This window comes from Polypterus senegalus, chromosome 12 (assembly GCF_016835505.1).
Source record: "Polypterus senegalus isolate Bchr_013 chromosome 12, ASM1683550v1, whole genome shotgun sequence".
In the NCBI taxonomy this organism is placed as follows: Eukaryota; Metazoa; Chordata; class Cladistia; order Polypteriformes; family Polypteridae; genus Polypterus; species Polypterus senegalus.
Window position 1 is genome coordinate 159226669 of NC_053165.1, and position 25374 is coordinate 159252042.

Consider the following 25374-nt stretch of genomic DNA (forward strand, 5'->3'; position numbering starts at 1 on the left):
TCGATCATTAAGCATAAGAAATCCTTCCAAGATGGAGAGATGATAAAAAGAGGCCTTCGTCGTGCCATCCATAGGGTGAAGTGTGGTGGTGGGAGCATCATGGGGTTGATGATTCACCTTTCAGCACAACAATGACAACACTGGATTGCGTCTGGGACGAGTCTCAAGAGTTTCTTTTGAGTGGTAAGCGTGTGTGGCAAGACCTGCAGATGGGAGTTCACGGATGTTTCCCCATCCAGTCTTACAGAGGTTGAGAGGATCTGCCAAGAAGAATGGGATACACTGCCTACATCCAGGTGCGCAAAGCTTGTAGAGACTTACCAAGAAGACTTGAAGGAGGCTTCTAGAAAGTACTGAACTGAGGGTCTGAATACTTGAGAGATTTCAGTTTTTGGTTTTTAATAAATTTGCAACCCTTTCTGAAAACAGGTTTGTCATTTACGGGGTATCAAGTTTAGATTGATGGGGGAAAAATAGCAGATCGATTTAAAATGAAATCTGCAATACAATCACGTGTGGAGTAAGTGAAGGACTCTGAAGTTACTGTTTTGGATGGGATCGGTGAGCTTGTTGAGGTGAATTGCCTGTTCTCATGTTCTACATTGTATCTGTAAAACACTCGAGCATTTGCAAGTAGGAATGGCTGCCGAGTGATTTTATGATGTGTGTAATCCAAATGGTTTTGTTTTATTGTTCTTATAAATGAAACCCGCCGTGCTGCTGCACTAAAGAGAAAATTCCCTTGCTGATGCCACATTGTGTGCGCTTGCCTGCCCCCTGCTGCCGCTTCGCTTCCATTACCGTATGCTGTCACTTTACTACTCTTACCAGAATGCCTTTCGCGGTATATAAATGGCCGATTTCAAAATGTCTTCATTACCGTAAACACGGAAAACAAGAGCTGCTTCACTGATATAGGAGACTGCAGGCCAACATGAGATTTTGGTTTCTGCGATGTTTGAACACGCCGTGTTTCACAGCTTTACCCTGTAAGCTTGGCGAAGCGGCGGCGCGTGCTGCCCGATCTTTTACGAGCACGCAGACGGCGAACCGACGGGGGATTGCGGTCAGCGGCGCAGAAATCCGAGAGGATTTCATCAGCGAAGAAGAAGAGCGGGCTCTGCTGGAGGAGCTGGAACCGGTTTTGAAGAGAAAGCGCTACGAGTACGACCACTGGGACGACGTAAGCCTTCGAATTTCCGTGTTCTCGAATGTCAGCCATATGATGGTAGGCGGAGGATCCGGAAATGGCGTAATATCCTTGGCGTCTACTTGTCTCTCTTGATTGGCCGGTTTACCAGAAAACGTTTTAAAAAAAGTGCTTGTTCATTTACATGGGGCCGCCCTTTTTATCCAAACCCCGCCCTCCCGTTGTAACCATAATACACTCCGAATAGTGCGGGGCGGTGTTACCCATAGGCATATATAGATAGACGCCGCATTCACCGTGTTGCCCAGTCGACACAATACGTCAGCGCGTCCGCCATATTGCGAGTGGCAAAAATGCCATTTAAACTAATGCAGGTAGACATGGAAACCTTTTTTCTGATGAAAAAGCAATAACGTTTAAAACAGTATCGTTTACATACAACAGATTTTGGCGAATCGATTACATGCAATTATTTATATCCATTTATGCACTAATATCAATCAATCAACATTTATTTATATAGCACATATTCATACAAAAAAAATGTAGCTCAAAGTGCTTTACAAAATGAATAGAAAAATAGAAGACACAATAAAAAATAAACATAAGTCAACATTAATTAACATAGAATAAGAGTAAGGTCCGATGGCCAGGGTGGACAGAAAAACAAAAAACTCCAAAAGCTGGAGAAAAAAATAAAATCTGTAGGGGTTCCAGACCAAGAGACCGCCCAGTCCCCTCTGGCAAAAATGCCATTTAAACTAATGCAGGTAGACGTGGAAACCGGGTTTTCTGATGAAAAAGCAATAACGTTTAAAACAGTATCGTTTACATACAACAGATTTTGGCGAATCGATTACATGCAATTATTTATATCCATTTATGCACTAATAATGGCAATTATTAAATAATTCCTCCTATATAAGTAACATTTCTCAGACTGCCTTCTTCCATCTCTGAAACATTTCTAGACTTCACCCCGTTTTTACCCAATACAGTACTGAAGTATCGGTTAACGCCCGAGTCACCTCACGTATAGATTACTGTAATGCTATTCTGTCTGGCATCCCACAAAAATGTATCCATCGCTTACAACTTCTTCAAAATTCTGCTGCCAGGATGATAACCTGCTGTTCTAAATCCACTGAACATATCACACCGATTCTCTCTCAGCTTCACTGACTCCCTGTTAACTACAGAATACGATACACAATCCCGCTCTGAACATTTAAAGCTCTCCACAACCTCTGATCTCCTCCAGACTGGCACTCCTCTCGCTCACTCAGATCCTCCTCTGCAGCTCTACCTTCTTTACCACACGTCAGACTCGGTGCTATGGCAGCTCGAGCGTCTCTCCTGGTGCTCCTCAACTCGGGAATTCTCTTCTCTCTCATATCCGTCAGCTCGATTCAATAACACAGTTTAAAACTGCCCTCAAAACTTCTTTTCAAACTGGCATACCAATTGTGAATTTTGCACTGTTACTGCAAGTTATTTGTGTTTGCTTGCTAATTTATTGCTTTTTGTTTGATCATTCTCTTGTTTTCATTTTACTAATGTTGTTTAATTCTATTGTAAGGTGACCTTAAGTGCTAAGATTATAAACTGGATTTTCTAATGGCCAAATATAACCAAGACAATCGATCAGGCTTACCTATGAAATGTAATCCCCCAGGATCTGGTTTGGAGCGTACAGCGGTGTGTATAAACCCAAGCAGCACGTCATTCATTACTTCACTCCACAGCAGTGCCACTCGCAATATGGAGGTGACGTTGACGTACGATGCTGCTGGTCATGCGGTGTCCAGTAATTCTATGTCTATGGTGTTACCACCCCTATGTTTTTCTGCTCTTGTGTACGTTTCTATGTTTTTGTCTCCTGAGTCTAGGATTTTTTTCATTACAATCATGCATTTCTTTTAGCACAATTCTTGAACTACAGTTTCTTGTGTATATAAATTTATTTCTTGTACATATTAACTGCTTCAGGGCGGATGTTGACTTCTGTCATTCTGCAAACGGTGACAAAACCCGCCATTACGTTTTAGTACGACTCTCTTTGCTAGAAGGAAAGTTAGCTTCTTTGGTTTGGCCGATATTTCCATGTGTCTGAGGTAGTAGCGAAGAGCAAACAACGAGATCAGGCGAGAGATTGAAGCGAATGCACAAAGCAAACGACTCCGTGGACGACGATTTGCATTTTATCGTTGAATTGGATTCTGACCTGTTGGACTCCAATTCTGATTCAAGTGATCTGGAGAATGAGATTGAAAATGACAGTGAGCTACCGGCATCAGCTGATTGATCTCCAGGTAAATGTGGTGGCAAACTCGTTTGTGTGCCACTCATCAGGACACGAGGTGCAAACCAGATTGCATCGCACCATGGCCGCGACTGCTGCTGCCATCCCTGCCACCGTCACATGAAGAAATCCTGGTAGCCAGCCTGCCACACATTCCTGCCAGCCGTCACGCCGCCCGTGAGAGTCTCGAGCCACAAGATACTATAAACTGGCGGCCACAGCACCCAGCAACTGATATTTTAGGTTGATTTATGTGCGAGGCCCTTGCTTTGGGTTCTTTTCAGTAAACTGCATGTTTTGGAAAAAATATTCAGCCCTCAAAAAGTTAACAAACAATTATCAACTCTGTGCCTCTATGAAGTCTGTGCATAACTAAATTAACTTGGCGACTGTGATTGGTGACATGTGCCTTGACGTCACATCCCGCATAGTGCACACGCCTTAATGTCAGTCAGTCACGTGCCGATAGCAAAAGATGGTCGTTGAATATCAACAGCTACCCTTGGAAACCACCGAAATCTCTCATCAAGGACGTTAAAGGAGGACGGTGCCGTCAATGATGCTGTGAGAAACTGAAAAAGAACAAACAGGAAAGTTAAAGTTGTTGATCCGAGTGAGGATGAGTCCTGTTTAATGTTCTGCTTCCAAGCTCGAATTTGACATTTCCTGCTTATTAGGAATATGAAAGTTTTTTTTGACTCTTAGATTTATTTGGCAGACATGTGCTGCTGTTATATTAATTAGAAAATTCCGTGTATGCCTTATTAAACATGTCCGTGTTTTTCTGTGTTTATTTGGTTACATGGTCTTATGTTTTTCCTACAAGTTAGAGTGACAACACTGGTGCAGGGCATTTCAATTCATTTGACTGGTTTGTCAGTCCCTCCGGCCTTTTCGTACCCGCTTATACCTGAACAGGGTCGCGGGGGTCTGCTGGAGCCTATTCCAGCTAGTATAGGGGGCAAGGCCATCATAGGACACACACCGATACACATCCACACATTAGATTAGACTCTTTAATTATGTCCAAAATACAGAGAGATTCACTCAAAAGAGGCCTTGAATATTCTGTTGTATGTCCCGTAAGGATGAAGCAATCCGAACCAAAAACAATCCGCTCTCTACCTTGGCGTGTGTGTGTGTGTAATCGATTGCATTACATGCGATGCTGGAAGTGGTCTCCGTTTTCTGCCAGACACATTGATACGCTGCTCAGTGTTCTTGAACGTACTGGCAAGCGTCTCGTTGTGGGGGGAACAGCAGCAGTTTCACGTTAGATGCTTTCCTTCCAGTCTTCCACAGTGCGAGGCTTGTTCCGATAGACTTTTCCTTTGAACAGACCCCAAAGGAAGAAGTCTGGTGGTGTCAGATCCGGCAACCATGGTGGCCAAATTACCCTGTTGCCAAAGAAGGACTCAGTTTCTGTCCTGCTCCTTGCCGATGTGTGACACGTGGCTCCATCTTGCTAGAAGTCACCTTCCGTTAACTCACAATCATCCAGTTGATTCTTAAACAAATTGGTGACCCATAGTTTTGCACCATGAAGACGTGCTGCTCAATACTGGACACCACCATCCTGATGAGAAGTCGAGTGACGGGGTACAGGTGGTAGGCACCCAAAAGTTGCAAACGGAGGTTAAACGTCACGACGGTTGTCCGGTGCCTACCTCATCGCTCCAACGCAGGGGTATCCCGGCTTGTTTGAAGCTCCATACACTGAGGAGCACATTGCACGTTGCTTTGTCCTAACGAGTTTTTCCAGAATATTCGGGGCCTCTTTTGAGTGAATCTCCTCCATACACAGACAGGCCATTGGTGTAAATTTTAACATTTCTGGCTCAATGTATAAATAAACAAAATGTATGTATGGAGGAACTCTTCTCGGCCTCCTCCCTCCCTTCCTTCCACCGTCTCTTCTCTGCCTTCTTTTCTTTTAATTATTGATTGCTGACCAATCAGGTCTCCCTCCAAGACTCCATCGCTTGATATTCTCATAAGCTTTCTAGAAACTGACCTGCAAAGCCCCCTAAGTTCCACTCCCACGTCAATAATCTCGTTTCATGCCCAGTCTGTTCTTCTTGTTTTCTTCTTTGGTTTTCCAGGCCATCCATGGGTACAGGGAAACTGAGCGGTCCCAATGGAATGAGAAGAATTCCAGGGTCCTCCAGAGAGTTCGAGATGTGGCCTTCCCGCCAGGGGTCAAACAGCTGCACCTAGTCCACGTCTTAGACCTGCACAGGAAAGGCTACATTAAGGCCCATGTGGACAGTGTTAAGGTAATGGACCGGTGGCCCACTTTGACCTTTTACGCCCTGTGAGCACACAACAAAGGGTTGTGTGAGTAAGAGATGGTGCGATTTGGAGAACGCATAAAACGAGGCCATCTTTTGCGAATTAAAATAAAAGTGCGGTTTGCTTGAAACTCGTCTACCTGTTGATGCTTCATTTTCAGAGAAGCTCATCGAGCGAGGGTCCATTTTGGTCACTAATGTTAAAGGATAAATCAAAGTTACTGTACTTCTTCTCAATGAAATTGCATTCTAAAGTGAGGTGTGCAGTCGAGGCCAAAAGTTGTGAGAATGACACAGGTGTTGGTTTGCTGCTTCAGCGTCTTTAGATCTTTGTGTCAGATGTTCCTCTGGTACACTGAAGTAGAATTACAAGCATTTCAGAAGTTTCAAAGGCTTTTATTGGCAATGACATTACGTTTATGCAAAGAGTCCATATCTGCAGTGATGGCCCTTCTTTCTTTGCCAAGACCTTCTGCAATTCACCCTGGCAGGCTGTCTGTCAACTTCTGGGCCCAATCCTGACTGATGGCAGCCCATTCTTGCAGAAGCAATGCTGGGAGTTTGTCAGAATTGGTCTATTTTTGTTTGTCCACCCGCCTCTTGACCACAAGTTCTCAATGGGATTAAGATCTGGGGAGTTTCCTGGCCATGGACCCCAAATTTTGATGTTTTGTTCCCCAAGCCTCTCGGTTCTCACTTCTGCCTTATGGCCCGGTGCTCCATGTTGATCACCAAACTGTTCTTGGACTGTTGGGAGAAGTTGCTCTCGGAGGATGTTCTGGTCCCATTCGTTATTCATGGCTCAGGATCGGGACACAGCCAGTGCAGAGTTTCCTCAGGAATGGCAGCAGGCAGGTGTGAGTGAGGTGAAGACTTTTGGAGGATGGCCTGGTGGGTGTCAAGAAGGGCAGCAAAGAAGCCAAGAAAAACATCAGGGACAGACTGATATTCTGGGACTGGTCTGCTGGGGGAAAGTCATTTTCTCTGATGAATCCCCTTTCCAATTGTTTGGGGCGTCCTGAGAAGAAAAGGTGAGTTGCGCTACCATCTGTCCTGTGTCAGGCCAACAGTAAAGCATCCTGACACTATTCATGTGTGGGGTTGCTTCTCAGCCCAGGCAATGGGCTCACTCACAGAACACAGCCATGAATAAAGAATGGGACCAAAACATCCTCCGAGAACAACTTCTCCCGACCATCCAAGAACAGTTTGGTGACCAACATAATGGAGCACCAGGCCATAAGGCAAAAGTGATAACTAAGTGGCTCGGAGAACAAAACATTGAAATTTTGGGTCCATGGCCAGGAAGCTCCCCAGACTTTAATCCCATTGAGAACTTGTGCTCAATCCTTAAGAAGCAGACGGACAAACAAAACTCCACAAATTCTGACAAACTCCCAGAATTGATTATGCAAGAATGGGCTTCCATCAGTCAGGATTTGGCCCAGAAGTTGATCGACAGCCTGCCGGGGCGAATTGCAGAGGTCTTGATAAAGAAAGAAGGGCCAACACTGCAGATATGGACTCTGCCAACCCACAATGTGTCTGCTTCAGAAGCAAGCGCCTTGCAGTGTGAGCTAATACGAGACCTCCTAGTCTTGGCCCGTGTTGGCGGAAGGCGAAGCACTCCCTGGGGATGTCAGCTCAATGCTTTCTCTCTTAGCTGCCACCCTTTCTGCACAGCATTGCCACCACACTGTACTCGTCCACAGTGAAACTCTAGTCCTCATTGCCAAGTGCTGTGGAGAGCTGCTGGCCGTCAGCTGCAAACCCACAATGTGAGCGTCAGAAGTGGTCTCCTTGCAGCAAGAGCTAATGGGAGAACTCCTCGTCTTTGTTTGCAGAAACCACTTTTGAACACCCTGAGGAGAGCGTTTCCTGGTGACGTCTGTCCCCCCACCATCGGCACCACCAGTTCTGCACAGCATCACCACTACACTGCACCCATCCACAGTGAAAATCCCATCCTCGTCACCAAGTGACTTGTCATGTGACGGAGCCTCTCAGTTCACAGATTTGCACTGTGGTGAAGTGCTGCTGGTGGTCAGCCCAAAAACCTATGACATTTAGTTCAAAAGCGGTCTCCTTGCAGCGTGAGCTAATAAGAGAATCGTCAAGTCTTGGATGAGCAGAAACCGCTTTTGAGCACTGAAGGCGAAGCGCTTCCTGGAGATGACAGCTGAGGTCTCTTTCTCTCTCTCTGTACCCCACCGTCTTTTCGGTGAAACTCCACCACAACCCTGCCAGCTGAATGTAAGGAGAAGGTTCAGATTGTACTGAAACTTCGGCATTGCGTTTTTGGCTTTAATCCCTGCCTTTAGAAAACGTGTGTGTGAATGAGAGGGAGGTCAGTGGAGTGGTGAGGATGAGGGGAGTAGAGCTGGTGAAGGTGAATGAGTTTAAATACTTGGGATCAACAGTACGGAGTAACGGGGATTGTGAAAGAGAGGTGAAGAAGAGAGTGCAGGCAGGGTGGAATAGGTGAAGAAGAGTGTCAGGAGTAATTTGTGACAGACGGATATCAGCAAGAGTGAAAGGGAAGGTCTACAGGACGGTAGTGAGACCAGCTGTGTTATATGGGCTGGAGACGGTGGCACAGGAGACACAGCTGGAGTGGGCAGAGTTAAAGATGCTAAGATTTGCATTGGGTGTGACGAGGATGGACAGGATTAGAAATGAGGACATTAGAGGGTCAGCTCAGATTGGGAGACAAAGTCAGAGAGGCGAGATGGCGTTGGTTTGGACATGTGCAGAGGAGAGATGCTGAGTATAATGAGAGAAGGGTACTAAGGATAGAGCTGCCAGGGAAGAGGAGAAGAGGAAGGCCTAAGAGAAGGTTTATGGATGTGGTGAGAGAGGACATGCAGGTGATGGGTGTGACAGAGCAAGATGACGAGAACAGAAAGAGATGGTAAAAGATGAGGTGACCCTCAATGGAGCCAGCCAAAAGACGAAGAAGAAGAATATTGTAATTGTTCTGTATTTGGTTTTATTGGCTTTGATCCCTTATTACGTTCTAATCTATTGTTCATTGTCTCTGAACTGGATTTATATAGTTTACCCTTGCCTATTTTAGAATATTCACATTTTTTTTTGAAAAAAAAATATTTAAATATGAAAGATCTTTGTTTGGATTGATCTGGATTAGAAGTTTAGGGTTTCCCTCTTCTAAGGCCTATGCAGGAGGGAAGCCTGCCATCAGAGTATGTGGCTTGGCTGTCTGGGGTGAGGCTTATTCAGTAGGTCCAAACCCATAAGAGGGCACGTCAGGCCTTTTGTGTGGGTTTTCATGAGGCCTGTTACCCTTCTGGCGCTTAGTTGCGGCAGGAATTCAAAACAGTTACAGCCACACTGTACGAACTGTGAATTGTCGTACGTGTCAGTTTTCAAATGTCGTTTCTGTGAAGTCTTTGGTGTCCAACACTTTTGTCTCTTAACAACTGTAAGAAAGCTTAACAGGATGACACCCCGACCATGTGCCATGTCGGAGTATGAGTTCCCTTGGCTTATAGTGTCCATCAATCTTAGTAGTGTAGTGTGATGTAGAGTAGGACTTCAGGGACCTTCAAATCTCAACTTGATGTTATTTTGGAGAATATCTGTGAATAGGATGGATTAGGTTGTTGGCCTCAGTGGCCTGTTTTCTTCATAATTGTTCTAATGGGTCTAATGTTCTGTGATTTACAGTTCTGTGGCAGCACAATTGCAGGCATCTGCCTCTTGTCTTCCAGTGTGATGCGCCTGATCAGCAAAAAAATCCCAACTGATGTAGTGGACTTGCTGCTGCCAAGACGCTGTCTCTACATTCTCAGGTAAGCTGGGCTTCCACATTTGTTTTACCTTCTTCATTCAGTCTGTACTTATTGTTTGTTGCGTGTGTGACATGAAAACGAAGACTTTTTAAAGTGAAGTGTTGCATTGTGGACGAGTGTAAGACAAAAGGTGTTGAAAATGCAGACTCTAATCGTGCCCTGATTGCTTTGTGGTTATTACGTGGCTCTTCTCTGATTGGATCCACTTCATTACAATGATTCATTCCCTGATTGGTCATCCTTCACAAAAGAAAACAATATTTCAACATATCCGACATTGCTTTTGGAGTGTGGAGTGGGAATTTGTGCCATTCAACCAAAAAAGCGGCTTTCCAGGATTGACGTTGCTCACCCCTGCTCCAGACTATCCATCCATCCATTTTCCAACCTGTTGAATCCGAACACAGGGTCACGGGGGTCTGCTGGAGCCAATCCCAGCCAACACGGGGCGCAAGGCAGGAGCCAATCCCGAGCAGGGCGCCAACCCACCGCAGGACACACACACCAAGCACAATTTAGAATCACCAATCCACCTAACCTGCATGTCTTTGGACTGTGGGAGGAAACCGGAGCGCCCGGTGGAAACCCACGCAGACACGGGGAGAACATGCAAACTCCACGCAGGGAGGACCCGGGAAGCAAACCCAAGTCTCCGCCGCCGCTCCAGACTATCAGCGAGTTTTAATATTTGTATTTTGGCGACCTCTGCTGGCTATTTGTCAGAATGAAGCGCTAAAACGGCGCGTGATGTTGGGAACGCGCCTTCTACACCCGCCGTCCTTTTAGGCGGGAAGTTCAGTTCTGTAGCTGCGTGGAGACGCACCAGTTCAGTGAGCGGCCTAAAGGGAATCGGAGTTCACATTCCGTTGTTAGCTTTTACCAAAGCGTTATATGTAAGTATATAGTTTGTATATTGTCGCGTCTTTGATGAAAAAATGACCGTTTTACCAAAGCTAATGTTTGTAGTACTAGGGTGTTGTACCGTGTCATTTTGCTTGGCTTTTCTCTACAAAGCTAATGTTGAAATAATAAAGAAGGCGGCGTTTATAATGCAGGATTGCTGCCAACTGATTATATAATGTGATGTACGCTTGTGCTGTGGACGTTCATTACGGTTTGATTTTTTAAATGATCTTTTAATTTCTCATTTGTGGACGTAGAAATTCCCCTCCGGCAACTGATCCAACCAGAGGTTATTTTTTGTCCCACTCGTGGTTAACGAACACGTCAGAACACCGGCGGAGGTACGGAGCTATCACCATTTTTGTAAACCACCTTGAAGTTGGCGTGTTTAAATACCTAGTGCTGCAAAGAGATGTATTACAGTAACTTGTAATTTGTTTCTACGTCGCTCGGCATACTCGATTCTTTTTATAGAAATGTAAAATGAAAAAAAAGTATCTGTTTTCCGAAATGCCGCGCCTCAGACGTGTCATTTACCTCTGAAAGCATTTCTGAGGAGTGGCCATTGTGTGTTGGCCACTGTAACTATATAAAGAAGCATGTAACTGCTATTCATGTTTAAGGTCGTATCGGTCTGATAAATTATTTTTGATGAATTTTGCAGATTCAGGAGCGATTATAGGTGTAGTATATTGTAAGTCAGTTGAGCCATTGTGGGTTCCGTAGTAATAAGTGATCATTGTCGGGCAACCGGTGCGCCGTGGAATTTTCTAGGGGCGCCCGAAAACTTTTGTAAAATATTTAAAATTGCTATTGTTTTTGAACTTTTGGTTGATTAAAAGATAATGTTTAAAAAATATATATTTTATGTTGGAAAAACAGATAAAGGAACACTTACGGAAATGAAGTCTAAGAAACGCGAAAGACTTCAAATGATCGACAGGGAAATGCGCGTCTGTCTTTCGAAAATTGATCCTCGCATCAATCTCATATGTGCTGAAAAACAATCTCAACGTTCACATTAATTAAATTTAAGATTTATCCTTTTGACTCCTCTATTAATAAAATGTCTTTCAAACTTGTAAAATTACCTGTTTTTATTGGCGATTGTCCATAGATTGTGTCGTCACGACTTTATTTATCGGCAGTCCCTCTGGTGCGCCGCGAAAGAAAATGTTTGGACTTCGTGCGCCGCAACTCGAAAAAGGTTGCCTTTCACTGGATTATGGGTACAGACGAGCTAGTAGGAAGTACGGTACAGTAGATTATCATGTGGTACTGTGACGTGTACTCGGCAACGACCTTAGTAAAAAGAACCTGTTACAGTTTATCACTAGAACGTGTCTCCGTCTTTCGTCTTTTCTCTTATCGCCTACAGATATAACAACAGGACAGTGAACGTCAATAGCAATGGGCTATCATGTGGCTTCGACACGCGCCGTTCAGCTCCTCGGACTCTCGCGCTGTGCTGAGGTGCTGCGAGCTACGTTATACCGAATTTGAATTGTTTTAAAAATGAAAATATTTTTGTTAAAGATAGTATATAAATAAGGCACTGAATGAGCATGTAATTATTTAGATTCATACCTACCTTTTTGGTTGTATTATTATATAATGTTAAAATAAAAGGTGTCGCCCAGACTAAAATGCCGCTTTAGTCGATTATCTTGTTTCCTCACCTCACGTCCCGCCTCTCCCCCGTTACCGAATTAATTATATAGTAAATATTATAAATTATAAGCAATTCTTACCCTGCCCTCGTCCTTATGTTTTTTTTCATGGCACATACGACCCCCCTGCTAGGGTGATCAGATTTTCAGAATCCCAAACCGGGATAATTGTGTAATATTTGCCCAAGCATAATGACCATTCTCTTTTATTTAATGCCTGCTTTGTCTCATCATCAGAGATGGATCAGGGCAAGGGGGAAAAACATTTTCACAAATAAATATATATGTTTCTATATCAGATCACGGCACATTTTTTTAAAATTGAATTTTACATTTCATATTTTGTATATGATTTGCAGAAGCAAATTAAGACCTTTAGCCCATAAAAGATTTTGGTGCCCCCCTATGAGCTGCACACACTCTCGGTGGACGACTGAACGGGACAGTCGACATTACCAAGACTAGAACTATCACGTGGACCAATGCCACAGCTACCAGATTCAAATTTTGTTGTATTCCCAAGATTAATATATATCATTAACCTTTATTATTAATATTTTATTATTTTATGCATATATATGTATATATTTTTTTCATTTCATGTGGGAACCACTTTTTGCGGAGCCTGGTTCCATTGCACCACTTGCACTTTTGCTCCATATGGTTTACGGTAAATGGAAAATTTCTGTGATGCTTCCCTTCCCTTGTTGCTCTAAGCATGTGCTTGTTTTGTTTACTGGTTAATCCAACCCTGATGATTTGTGACGCTCCTTGAAGCATCTTGGTGCATTTAGTACATGAGATTCATGGACCAACTAGGTGCATTTAATAGTGCATTCACAATTGCTTTTTGGACAAACCCTGTGCATTTTGTTTGTTTCCAAAGGTCCTTATTGATTGCTAATACTATTACAGTATATGCATGGAGTCTGTTAACATCAGGTTTATTTTTTTTAGCTTATTTTACTGACCTGTTGTGTTAGAATATTTGCCTGAAGAATTGATGCTCCTATAGCTTTTTGTGGACAGGCGCTCATCAAAGTGTGACTTTTCTCCAAACGAAAAAATGCTTTTGCAGCAATTGTGGAACTGCTATAGACAGAACTGCTGTAGGTGAGTTAGCTTTGTGAGCCTTCTGGCTCGGTCACGCTTTTTCACTTCAGCCCACAAATGAGATCCTTTAATAGACTGAAGAGGTTCATCTCACTTAGCACCTCAGAGGAAAGCCGGTGCTTTACTGCAGAGATGCACTTGATTGCTTTTCCATACACACGTTTTTGCTGCTAATGATTTTTTTTATAATGTAATGATCGGAGCTGTGCAGTGTTTTGTACAGTCCGAGCAAAACTTGGCATGATTTTGTTTTCAGTAGTTTTAACAATAGAACCTAACCTTTTAATCCTATTTTCAGTGCCTTTGTATATTGTAAACTCCTAAATCATTCTGAGATTTAAATGTTTTGTACACAGTTGCTTTCCATTTGTAATGAACATTCCTTTGACCTTGTGAAAGGCACTATATAGCTCCTGACCCGACACAGTTTGGACACGGGAGGCACGTGTAAAATAAGAGGACTTTTATTACTCTTCAGCTGGAGGGCACATCTCCCCAATGCCACAACACAGTCCCAAACGCCAGTACAGCACAAGCACTCTTCTCTTCCTTGGCACCACCACTCCTCCCACGCAACCTTGTCCTCCTCCACCCGACTCTGGCCAAAGAGTGGAGGCTGCTGCCTCCCTTTTATAGGTCACCTGGAAGTGCTCCAGGTGTATGATCGCCAAGATCCAGCAGCACTTCCAGGTGTGATGAAGCTGTTGCCCACAAGGGCTCGGGAGTCCCAAACACAGCACCCCCTGGCGGTACCTGCGGGACCCAACAGGGCTGCCCCCAACTCCAATTCCCAGACAGCCCTGCGGGAAACCGAGGCACTACACCAGCCCAGGGGGGTGGCCATCTAGCGTCCAGGGGGACGTATTGCACTGTCCAGGGCTGCTCCCCCTGAATACAGTGTGCAGGGGCGTCCCGGCTGAGCATGGACGCCAGGCGCCTGTCACAAACTATGTGGGTCTTTTAACATTGATTTCCTAAGCATTTGTCTTCTTTTAAAAAAAATGTCGGTATCAGAGTTTGAGCATTTTCAAAATTTGCCTGTATTTGGAACACATATACCTGAAGTAAATGCAACCATTTCTTGCTTTACCACTTACATACATTTACTTATTTGGCTAACACCTTTATCCAAGGTGACTTGCAGCATTTATGATACAACTGATTACAGTTGGAGCACAGGCAGGTCAAATGAGTGTCAGTTGTGGGATTTGAACCCACAAGTCCAAAGCCCTAACCACTTCACCCACTTCACCACCACCTACTCAAAGCTTCATGATGCTCCAACAATGATGGACGGATTAAAAGGCAGAAGTCTACGTGACCATCATCATCATCATCAAGCCCTTCCGTGAGAATCCTAAATCCAAAGAGGACTGTTTCATTTATGTTAGGTAGAATGCCCAGAGGGGACTGGGCGGTCTCATGGTCTGGAATCCCTACAGATTTTATTTTTCTCCAGCCGTCTGGAGTTTTTTTGTTTTTTCTGTCCCCCCTGGCCATTGAACCTTACTCTTATTCGATGTTAATTAATGTTGATTTATTTTGTTTTCTTATTGTGTCTTTTATTTTTCTATTCTTTATTATGTAAAGCACTTTGAGCTACTGTTTGTATGAAAATGTGCTATATAAATAAATATTGTTGTTGTTGTTCACCACACTGCCACTTCCTGAAAGCCTAAGAATTGATCAGACAAGCATTTCTAACTAAGCCAACAGAATAAACATGCAATAAAAAATATATTTAAAGAGCAAAATAAGACTGCTTGATATTTTATATAATCTTTAATCTGTTTACTGCAGGGATGAGGCTCGTTACAGCTATACTCACGAGATTCTGAAGGACGAGGAGTCATATTTCAATGGTGTAAAGATTAATCGTGATCGTCGAATATCTGTCATCTGTCGCAACCTTTCAGAGGATAATGCAGAGTGAAGATGCATGTAGAACTGTGGTGAACTATACAAGTGAGGATGGGGCAACTGTTAAGGTGACTCGGGAAACAATGTGGCAGCTTGGCTAATTAAGCTTTCATATTGCATTTCATAAAAGATGCAAAACTGTGGTTGTAAAAGATCTACTAAATTAAATCTTTTCACATTTATCATTCGATTCTCAAAAAATAATGGGAATAGATGTGTGATTTATTTTTAAATATATTAAAAGGGGTTCACTGGTGCTCTGTCTAGAGTTGTTTCTGCCTCGTATGTACAGTTACTCACTTAGGCACTGTCTCCCTATAACCCTGAAGTAAATAAGCAAGTTACAAAATGGTTAGATGGATGGACAGATCAGGTTCAAATCCCGGCCTAGTCATTCCTTCGGTGAAGTATGCATATTCTGTCCGTTGTCCATTAGGATTTTATCTGGGCAGTCTAGTTTTTCTCTTGCATCCCAGAGATGTGCTGGTCAGCTTAACTGGCCTGATATGATGGAATGAGTTTTCTTGTACTTGTATGTGCGCTGCAATTGAATGGTACCTCATCCAGGGATGGTGTGTGCCTTGTGCTCTGTGCTGCTGATGCAGCTCCCTGTGTCTGTGAATTAGGTTAGGTATGTTTTTTAAAAAAAAAAAAACTATGAATGGATAGTTAATTATGATATCAGATTATTACTGTAAGTAAATTAAGTGGATTGAGATTTGCTAAATTATCCTTAAGAAAAGAATATTAGTTGTGTTCCTGGAAGCTTTCCTATTACACTATACTTCAGAGGCCTAACCTTGCAGTAATACGTAAGTGCAAGGAAGCATCCCTGGATGGGATTCAAGTCCATCACAAGGCACATTCCACATAAGCAGTACCGAAACAGTGTGAGACTGCAGTGGTTCCTGCTTTATTATACCATACTCCAAACATATGAATTATTTATTATTCATCTAAACAAAAAACAGTCTTATTTAATTAAACATCTCTTTTTAAAGTCCTTTCTATATTTTCTTGGCCAGAAAGCCATTAAAAAGAAATGACGTTCTAACCATTAGTTGGGAGAGAGCCACTGCATAGGAAAATCATGTCATAAGCAAAGTGGCCAGGTCTGCAGCTGTCTTATGGTGATCTTCTTCACTAAAAGTCGTCTTCTTCAGCTGATCAGTAGAACTGGCAGCTCTTAATTCCAACATCTTGGGTTTGCATCTCATTTCTACTATTTTGGGGAGAAAGACGTGAGTGTGTGTCAGCATCACCCTGAGTGATTTCTGATTGGTTTATGCAGGCAGACTAACATACTAAGCTGCTGTTCAAGAAAGTTGTGTCATCAGCTAATTTGCTACTGGATCTCCGAGATCTTCTTTAGCCAAGTGGTTAAACTGGCGATTGTAATTCTAGCATCCTAGATTTATGTCTCACCCTCTGAGTTATTCCACATTGGTGACTGGTGTGGAGACGATATTGACATTATTTGAAGCTGTAAGCATTCACACATTTATCCTATTTATTTTCTCAACTCGCCTTTTCCTTTACAGATTTGCAGTTAGCTGAAGGGCACAGCCAGTTCTACACAGAACACCAGTCACTTCTATAGAATACAAGCTCTCATTTCGGCCAGTTTTGAATCACTAATCAACCACCCAGATGATGTGTTATGGGTGTTAAAGTATTTGGAGTAAACACCCAGACAGCAGGAGAACATGCAATCGCTATATAGACAGTATCCTTGCCAGAATTTGAACTCTGGCTCCTTGAACCACAAGAAGCAACAGTGCTGTCTGGTGTGCCATTTTCTTGCCATTGTGAATTTTGGCAAAACAAAAACTTTGTCTGGAGACTGGCTGAAAAGAGTCCTTCAAGGGAATTAATGAAGATAGCTTGGACACAATGGTTCGATGGTTCTGGGCACTTTATTGTGGGGAAGGAGCCTTAAAATATAAACAGTATTTTTATGCATTTTAAAACGATCAATAAATTATATAATACAAAACATTACCAAATAAATAAATAATTTACACATGTCCATAAATACAATATTTCATTTTTGGCAAGAGATATACATGCCCTTAAGTGGGCATGCATATTTCTTGTGTATATGTATATATCGATATACATTTTTAATGCACATAGACAACACGCACCTGTCCTAGTGAACTGTAAGATCATCTTAAGCTTGCTGATGGCAGAAGTTGGAGCGTTACGGCCTTTATAGTTTATTCTTCAGAATATGCCGTGCCTTTCTACTTGAGAAATTGGAGCTGGCAGCGAGCAGGCCTCTCCACACAGAATTTGCACCCATGGAAAGAGTCAGCATTGGGCACAGAAACAGCAGATGAATTGTGAGCGCATGACACTGGAGTTAAGAATATTTGCTTCATAGGATAGAAAATAAAAGTATCATCTTCAGTTTTTAGGGCGGGCACATGGAGAGGAATTCAACAAGTTAATTTTTTTTTTCTGTGCTGAAAATGGCTTCGAGAATGAAAGAGGTCCATGTATGGAGAACTGTTTGTCTTTGGTGCAGCAGTGATCCCAGCCAGTCCATGTTTCTTCTTCCATTTAGCCCACACATCCGCATGCTGAAGCTGACAGTTTCTCCACCTTGTGCCATCGGTGACTAGTGTCCAAGAATGCCACATCCTCATACCTGGTGGGTCGACAGCATGGGTCACTGTATATTCGCTCGTGGTGCAGGGCTGGAATGGAGCTCTTCTGCAGTAGCACAGAGAGAGTCAGGTCGTGGTTGGTACGTGCTCGGGGGCAGCCCCCACTGCAATATTTAAAGAGCACGGTCTCCTCGGAGTCGTAGCCCAGTCCAAGATCCCGAACCTGCAGTAGCAATGTACGGAGACGGCAGTCATCCAAAGAGCGCTGGAAACGGTGTGGTAGTGCTCCCAGTTTATTATCTTTCCAGGAGGGGTTCTGGTGTGGCTCTGTGGAAAGACAATAAAAGTAATATAATCACTAAAGAGCAATGGACATGGAAGCAATCTTTATATTAGACAGAAGATTCTTTAGCCAGCTTAACTTAATTCAGAGTCACAAGGAGGAGTGAGGTGAGGTAGGATTTTGAGAAGTGTACAGTAGACTATCTGGCAATTCAAAACTGCTTCTATATGAAAGAGTGTGGGCAAGTAAATGAATATGCCCTGATTTAGACTGGCACGTGCTGCGGGGTTTATTCTTGTCTTGTGTTTGATAATGTGTTAATTTATAATGTTTCGTCTGAGCCTAACCTGTATTTGAAGTGTCAAAAGAAGATGCAGTATCTAAAAACAATCTCCATATAATAAAGTCAAGAGTGCCTCTATCCATTATGATAGATAGTACCCCCAAAAGAAATATTGCTAGAGAGCAGAGCAAACTACTTAGAAAAAAAATACCTACTATACATATAGTCATATTAAAAAAAAAATAAGGGCACCCTTTTTTTTTTTAATATTGCAGTTTTACAAAGCCGGACATAACTATTTATTCCCTGTGAAGTCCCAAAATAAAATAGGTTTCAAATTCTATGATAGTTTTCATGCCAGATTGAATAAGGTGATAGTAATGGTGCTCATTCAATTTCAAATAGATACCAAAACATGTACAATTTGTAAAAGCTTCCACTCCATTAACTCTTTCAGGGCTGATGTTGACTCTTGTTGAAATTCAGGGGTAGAGGACAGTAATGGGCTGAAAACTGAGACAAAACTCGCCCTTACATTTTAGTTCGACTTTCTTTGCTTGAGTGCATGAGTAGTGAAGAGCAAACAGCCTCTAAAATGGCGAGATAAAAGCAAAATACCCCATGGACGTTTTAAGTATTATTGCTGAATCGGACTCTGAGTTTGATTCAAGTGATCTGGAGATGGATATCGAAAACGAAAGTGAGGTACCAGCATCAGCCTATCGGTCAACTGCTGATCGTGATGCTGAACACATTCGTGTAGCTGATACGCTGACAGCAGCGTTTGCCTAGGAGGACCACCACTTATGACGACAAGAGGTACAAACCATATTGAGACACACTGCCACTGTCGCCCACCTGCTGTGCGAAGACGGAGAGGTAGCCAGCCTGCCGTGCATTCCTGCTGGCCATCAAGCCACACCTGCGCATCCGCTGCTGCCAGACATGCCGAACAAGTGGCAACAGCAGCCACAGCACGCAGAAACAGACAATTTGTGTTGCACTATGTGTGACACCAGTGCATTGTGTGCTTTTTGGAAAAAATATTCAGCCCTCAAAGAGTTAAATAATGTACATTCTCTTTTATTATCAAACATGCTTAATCCAGTTCTCAGTTACTGTGGCTGTAGCCTGTCCTGCTCAGTTTAGAGTTCCCAGTTTATCTATTACACATGTCATTGGGATGGAGCAGGATAACTGGACTTACTGGGGGGAAAAAAAGCCCCAGCAGAGATTGGGGGATTATGCAGACTGCCCACAATGCAATTATCGGGCCAGAATTTCACCCCTGGACTCAGATGGCAGAGCTAATCACTTGCCACCCAAAATATAAACATGATCTACAAAATATAATACTAAAGAGACAGACCAGAGCGATGCAATTATCATTTATTAAAAATTGCCGTCACCACACCTTAACTCGACGTTCACTAACAGCAGATGAGTGTTCAGCTCACATCACAACATATATGCTCTCCCAAACAACTTGGGCTGCCCATCTTTATTTATATAACAGGAACCCTTGGTCTAAATTGTATTTTCGATAGTCCGGACATAATCCCCAGAATGATAACACAATCGTTGTTTGAAAAACTGCATTAGCCAGGCGTCATGTCAGCGTTCATGTTATCATCCAACATTCAAAATATTTCAAAAACAGATGTATGGCGCAATGGATGATCTTACCTGGCAGTGACTGGACCCGACTCATTCGTTCTTGCCTTTCCTGTAGTCTGCTCCTAATGAATTGGGACCTGACCCAGTGAATAGAACAGAGCAGCATGACAACATTAAGCAGACTCTTCATCTTGCAGCTACCTCTTGTCTCTTGGGGCTGAGCAAATGACGAAGAGAGACACAAGGTTCCCCGACATTTATACCCTTCCGTCCTTGTGCGCTGGGGATGCCCTCCTCTCGCTAAGGTGAGCATTAACCTCCTGTGTACCAGTAGCAGTCACTGCGGGACCATAGAATGATGGGCCCGTTATGTTACGGATACGTAAATAAACCCTAAACTTATTATTTCCGTACTTTGGAAATGGAAAATGAAAGATAGATGTATTTGATAGAAAGAGCCCAGGTAATCCTTGAGTAAATGAGTTAAAGCTGCATGATAGACTGTCTTAGTTGGACAACGGGAGCCGCAGATGTTGTAGCTGTTATTAATTAAAATATAAATACAGAAGGGGCATAGAGACATATTTGCAGACGGGTCGTGCTTCAAAGAGTTAACTGGGAAGCCAAAAACTATTTTAATGGAAATTCCAAGTCGCCTTCTGAATGAACGCATAAATTATGAGGTGAAGAGGGGGATCTGGAAGAATGGAAAGGAGTTTAATCAAGCAGAGGAGAGGGAAACCATTTCGGACAGCAGTGAGGTTTTTTTTTTACTGGCGGATACCTTCATGGACTATCAATGAGCAGCACGAGGGAAGCATGCCAGTGTGCTCCCTTGGGCGATGGTGTCACCTTTATAAATCAGTGAGGGTTTGGCTTGTTGTGATTGTCTCTCACATTTCCGTCCACAGTCTGTCATTTTATTTTTAAATAGCACCTTTCAGAGGAAGTGCCACCACATGGCCTGTTCCAAAGCAAAGCAACAACATGGCTTGGTGACTGGTGTTTAACGACAGTGCCCATTACTAAAATTCAAACTAAAGTTGGTTAATAGTTGAGCTAAGGTTTCGCATCTTGTGTAGAGAGTGCCTTGTAATATACACATTTCTAAATTTACTATTGTGCAAGGTAGATGGTACGTGTCAAAGTAAAACATCCTCACCAAGGCCAGGACTCAAGTTTTCCCAGCAGAACATTACTCAGAGCATGACACTGCCTCAGCCGGCTTCCCTTCTTCTTATAGTGCGTCCTGATGCCAGGTGATTCCCAGGTAAATGACGCACATGCACCCCGCCATCCACATGATCTTAAAGTAAATGTGATTCATCAGATCAGGCCTCCTTCTTCCATTGCTCCATGGTCCAGTTCTGATGCTCACATGCCCGTTGTAGGCAGCACGGGCACTCTGACCAGTCTGCTGCGATGCTTTGTGTTTTCTGACTACTTTCCCTCACGGCCAACATTATGTTTTTCAGTGATTTGTGCTGCATTAGATCTTCTGTGGGATCAAACCAGCGGGGCTTAGCCTTCACTGCCCATGTGCATCAATGAGCCTTGGGGGCTCGTGACCCTTCGGTTCACCTATTGTCTTTCCTAGGACCACTCTGTGGCAGGCACTATCCACTGACCACTTCTAGAAACAGTTTTATTCATTTCATCTGTTGGTGGTTTTAATGTTGAGGCTGACCAAACGTATCTGTTGTGAACCAAAAATAGTGTGGGCTTTATTTGTGGAGATGAAGAACAACAAAGCTACATGTCTTTCAAATTGCATGGACAGAGAGTGTTAAAAAATATAAAAAAGCTCTCGTTAAAGCTCGCTCAGAATACTATTCTACAATAATAGATAGCAGTTCGGATTCAATGGGTTGGAAAATGGATGGATGGATAATAAAAATCCTCGGGTACTGTTTAGAACAGCGGCTAAATTAACAAATGGGAATTCAGATCTACAGTGCAAAATGCCAACAGATATTAGCAGTACAGACTTTATGAACTTCAACGAGAAAATTAAAAATATAAGATCCCAGATCTTAGCATCACAGTACAAAATGCATACTAGCTTAGCAGACCCTGTCTCACATTGCATTCAGCACTTTAGTAATTGTAATCCTGTAACTGAGCAGGAAGTCTAAACTTTAATTTCTAAATTGAAACCCACTACTTGTTCCCTAGCTGCAGTGCCATCAAAACTAGTAAAAAGTGCAATGGATGTTCTTGCAGCGCTTATTCTAAACATTATCAATAATTCATTATTGCATGGCACAGTACCTGATGAACTAAAAGTGTCAGTCATTAAACCATTACTTAAAAAGTAAGACCTAGACCCATCCATCCATCCATTATCCCACCCGCTATATCCTAACCACAGGGTCACGGAGGTCTGCTGGAGCCAATCCCAGCCAACACAGGGTGCAAGGCAGGAAACAAACCCTGGGCAGGGCGCCAGCCCACCACAGGGCGTACACACACACACACATCCACACACCAAGTGCACACTAGGGACAATTTAGGATTGCCAATACATCTAACCTGCATGTCTTTGGACTGTGGGAGGAAACCGGAGTACCCGGAGGAAACCCACGCAGACACAGGGAGAACATGCAAACTCCACGCACGGAGGACCCAGGACCTAGACCCACACATACTTAATAATTATAGACCTATTTCAAATTTACCCTTCCTGTCTAAAATACTAGAAAAAGTAGTCACCAATCAGCTTCAGTCACACCTTACGCATTACAATTTATTTGAGAAATTCCAGTCTGGTTTCCGCGCTGGTCATAGTATAGAAACGGCACTAACACGGGTTTTAAATGACATTCTGATATCCTCTGATGAAGGAAACTCCACTGTAATTATGTTGTTAGACTTAAGTGCAGCATTTGACACCATTGACCACTCTATTGTACTGCACAGGTAAGAAAATGATGTTGGCCTTACAGGAACTGTTCTTATTTATCAAATTGATTCCAATACGTACAGAAAAATGCTGACAGGACTCCATCATTATACACAGAAGCTTAATATGGTGTCCTGCAGGGCTCAGTATTGGGACCTGTACTGTTTTCACTTTACAGGCTTCTACTGGGATCTCTCACTAGGAAACATAATGTTAATTTTCACTCGTATGCAGATGACACACAGTTATACCTTTTCATTTAGATCAAACAAAGTTTCTCCAATGTTGTCTTTAATTAGTTGTGTTAGTGAATTAAAGGAGTGGATGGATGAGAACTACTTGTCTGTAAACACAAATAAAACAGAGATGTTAATTGTTGGAGGGAATGACGTTGATCACAACAATATTCTGTCATCATTTAACTCAGTTGGATCAGCCTGCAGTCTCGGAGTTCTCTTTGACTCTAGCATGTGATTTAAAGTGCACATTACAAAGTTGTCTAAATCAGGTTTCTTCCATCTTAAAATTTTGGGAAATGAAGGCATTTTCTAAATAAGCAGGATTCTGAACATATAAAGCCTTAAATGGCCAAGGTCCAGCTCACTTGTATGAACTTATCATGACTTACAAACCAGAATGTACATTCAGATCTCAAGATGCCGGCCTGCTTATAACTCCAAGAATTAATAAAATAACAGGGGGAGGTCAAGCTTTTAGTTACAGGGCCCCTATACTGTGGACTGGTCTGCCTGCTACTATAAGAGATGCCCCTTTGGTCTCAGCTTTTGAAGACTCACGACTTCAGTTTAGCACACCCTGACTAGAGCTGCTGATTAACTGTGCATAAGTAACATGATAGTTAGAATCTGTTACTAACCCTCACCTATTCTGTTTGTCTTCTCAGTACTTAAATGTGGCACTTGGTGCCACGCCCACCTGCCAAGTTGTTTTGCCAGCCTAAGGTAAAGTCACCTTAGATAAAGGAGCACTGGAATCATTGGGTAGCGGGGTCCTGTCATCGGATTGGCTGGCCCAGCACTGTTTCAGCTGTGGAATGGCCAATAGGAGGAGGCAGCTTGACGGCTGAGATCTCCAGGACTCTAAACAAACCCAAATCCTATTATGTGATATCATCCATCCATCCATCCATTTTCTAACCTGCTGAATCCGAATACAGGGTTACGGGGGTCTGCTGGAGCCAATCCCAGCCAACACAGGTCACAAGGCAGGAACCAATCCTGAGCAGGGTGCCAACCCAGCGCAGTATGTGATATCATCTACTGTTAAATTCTACTCCATACTTGTACATTTTTTATTTTTTATACTGTATTGAAGATTTGTTCTGTTCTGTGTATTGTACTGTATTGTATTGACCCCATTCTTTTTGACACCCACTGCACGCCCAACCCACCTGGAAAGGGGTCTCTCTTTGAACTGCCTTACCTGAGGTTTCTTCCATTTTTTCCCTACAAGGGTTTTTTTGGGAGTTTTTCTTGTCGTCTTCGAGAGTCAAGGCTGGGGGGCTGTCAAGAGGCTGGGCCTGTTAAAGCCCATTATGGCACTTCTTGTGTGATTTTGGGCTATACACAAAAATAAATGGCATTGTATTGTATTTTAATCACATATTGGCTTGTCTGAAAATCCATTGATGCCCTGCTATTTTTCCTGGTGCTGACTTTGCTTCTTAGTTGATTTAGTTACATAATGTAATTTTCATAGCCATTGGTAGATGGTGCACGGATGTAACAAAGAGTCCTGTTTCCAGAATTTTTTATTCTGTTAACTTAATAATATTAATGCAGTTTATAATGTTTTCAAATATAGTATCTTGAACTCTGATTGAGAATAAGTTGACAAACTCAGTGTGGAAAGCAAGCCTTTCAGTGACTTAGTATACAGATTTTCAGATAAGCAGCTTTTCAGTTTATTCAGACTATAACTTTCATTATTTTATTTCTGCCTTGCACTCAGTGCGGCCTGCATTATGTATGGCTCCTGTGACTCTAAACTGGATTAAGCAGGATTAATAATGGATGGAAGGGTTAGGGTAAGGACTTGGACTCCGCAGCCTCAACACCTCAACTCTTTCAGGGCTGATGTTGACTTTTGTCGAAATTCAGGGGTAGAGGGCGGTAATGGGCTGTAAACTGCGACAAAATTCGCCCTTACTTTTTATTTTGACTCTTTTTGCTTGAAGGAAAGTTACGTAGCTTTGTTGATTTGACCTCGATTCCCTGCGTGTGCATGAGTATTGAAGAGCAAACAGCCTCTAAAATGGCATCAACATCTGGCGAGACTAAAGCAAATGTGCAAAGCAAAATACCCCATGGACATTTTACATATTATTGCTGAATCGGACTCTGACTTTGGTGCAAGTGATCTGGAAATGGATATCAAAAACAAAAGTGAGGTACCAGCATCGGCCTATCGGTCAACTGCTGATCGTGATGCTGAACACATTCGTGTAGCTGATACGCTGACAGCAGCGATCGCCTAGGAGGACCACCACTTATGAC

The 25374-nt window shown here is 42.9% G+C and overlaps 1 protein-coding gene across 1 annotated transcript; it reads left to right on the forward strand.

Moving 5' to 3' along the window:
- Positions 1 to 828: 828 nt before the first annotated feature.
- On the forward strand, positions 829 to 15429 carry alkbh7 (alkB homolog 7). Its single transcript, XM_039770491.1, has 4 exons — positions 829 to 1183; positions 5555 to 5728; positions 9431 to 9555; positions 15042 to 15429. Exons 1-4 carry the CDS (start codon positions 935 to 937, stop codon positions 15172 to 15174), a joined length of 681 nt encoding a protein of 226 aa, XP_039626425.1. The 5' UTR covers positions 829 to 934; the 3' UTR covers positions 15175 to 15429.
- The last annotated feature ends 9945 nt before the right edge of the window (positions 15430 to 25374 follow it).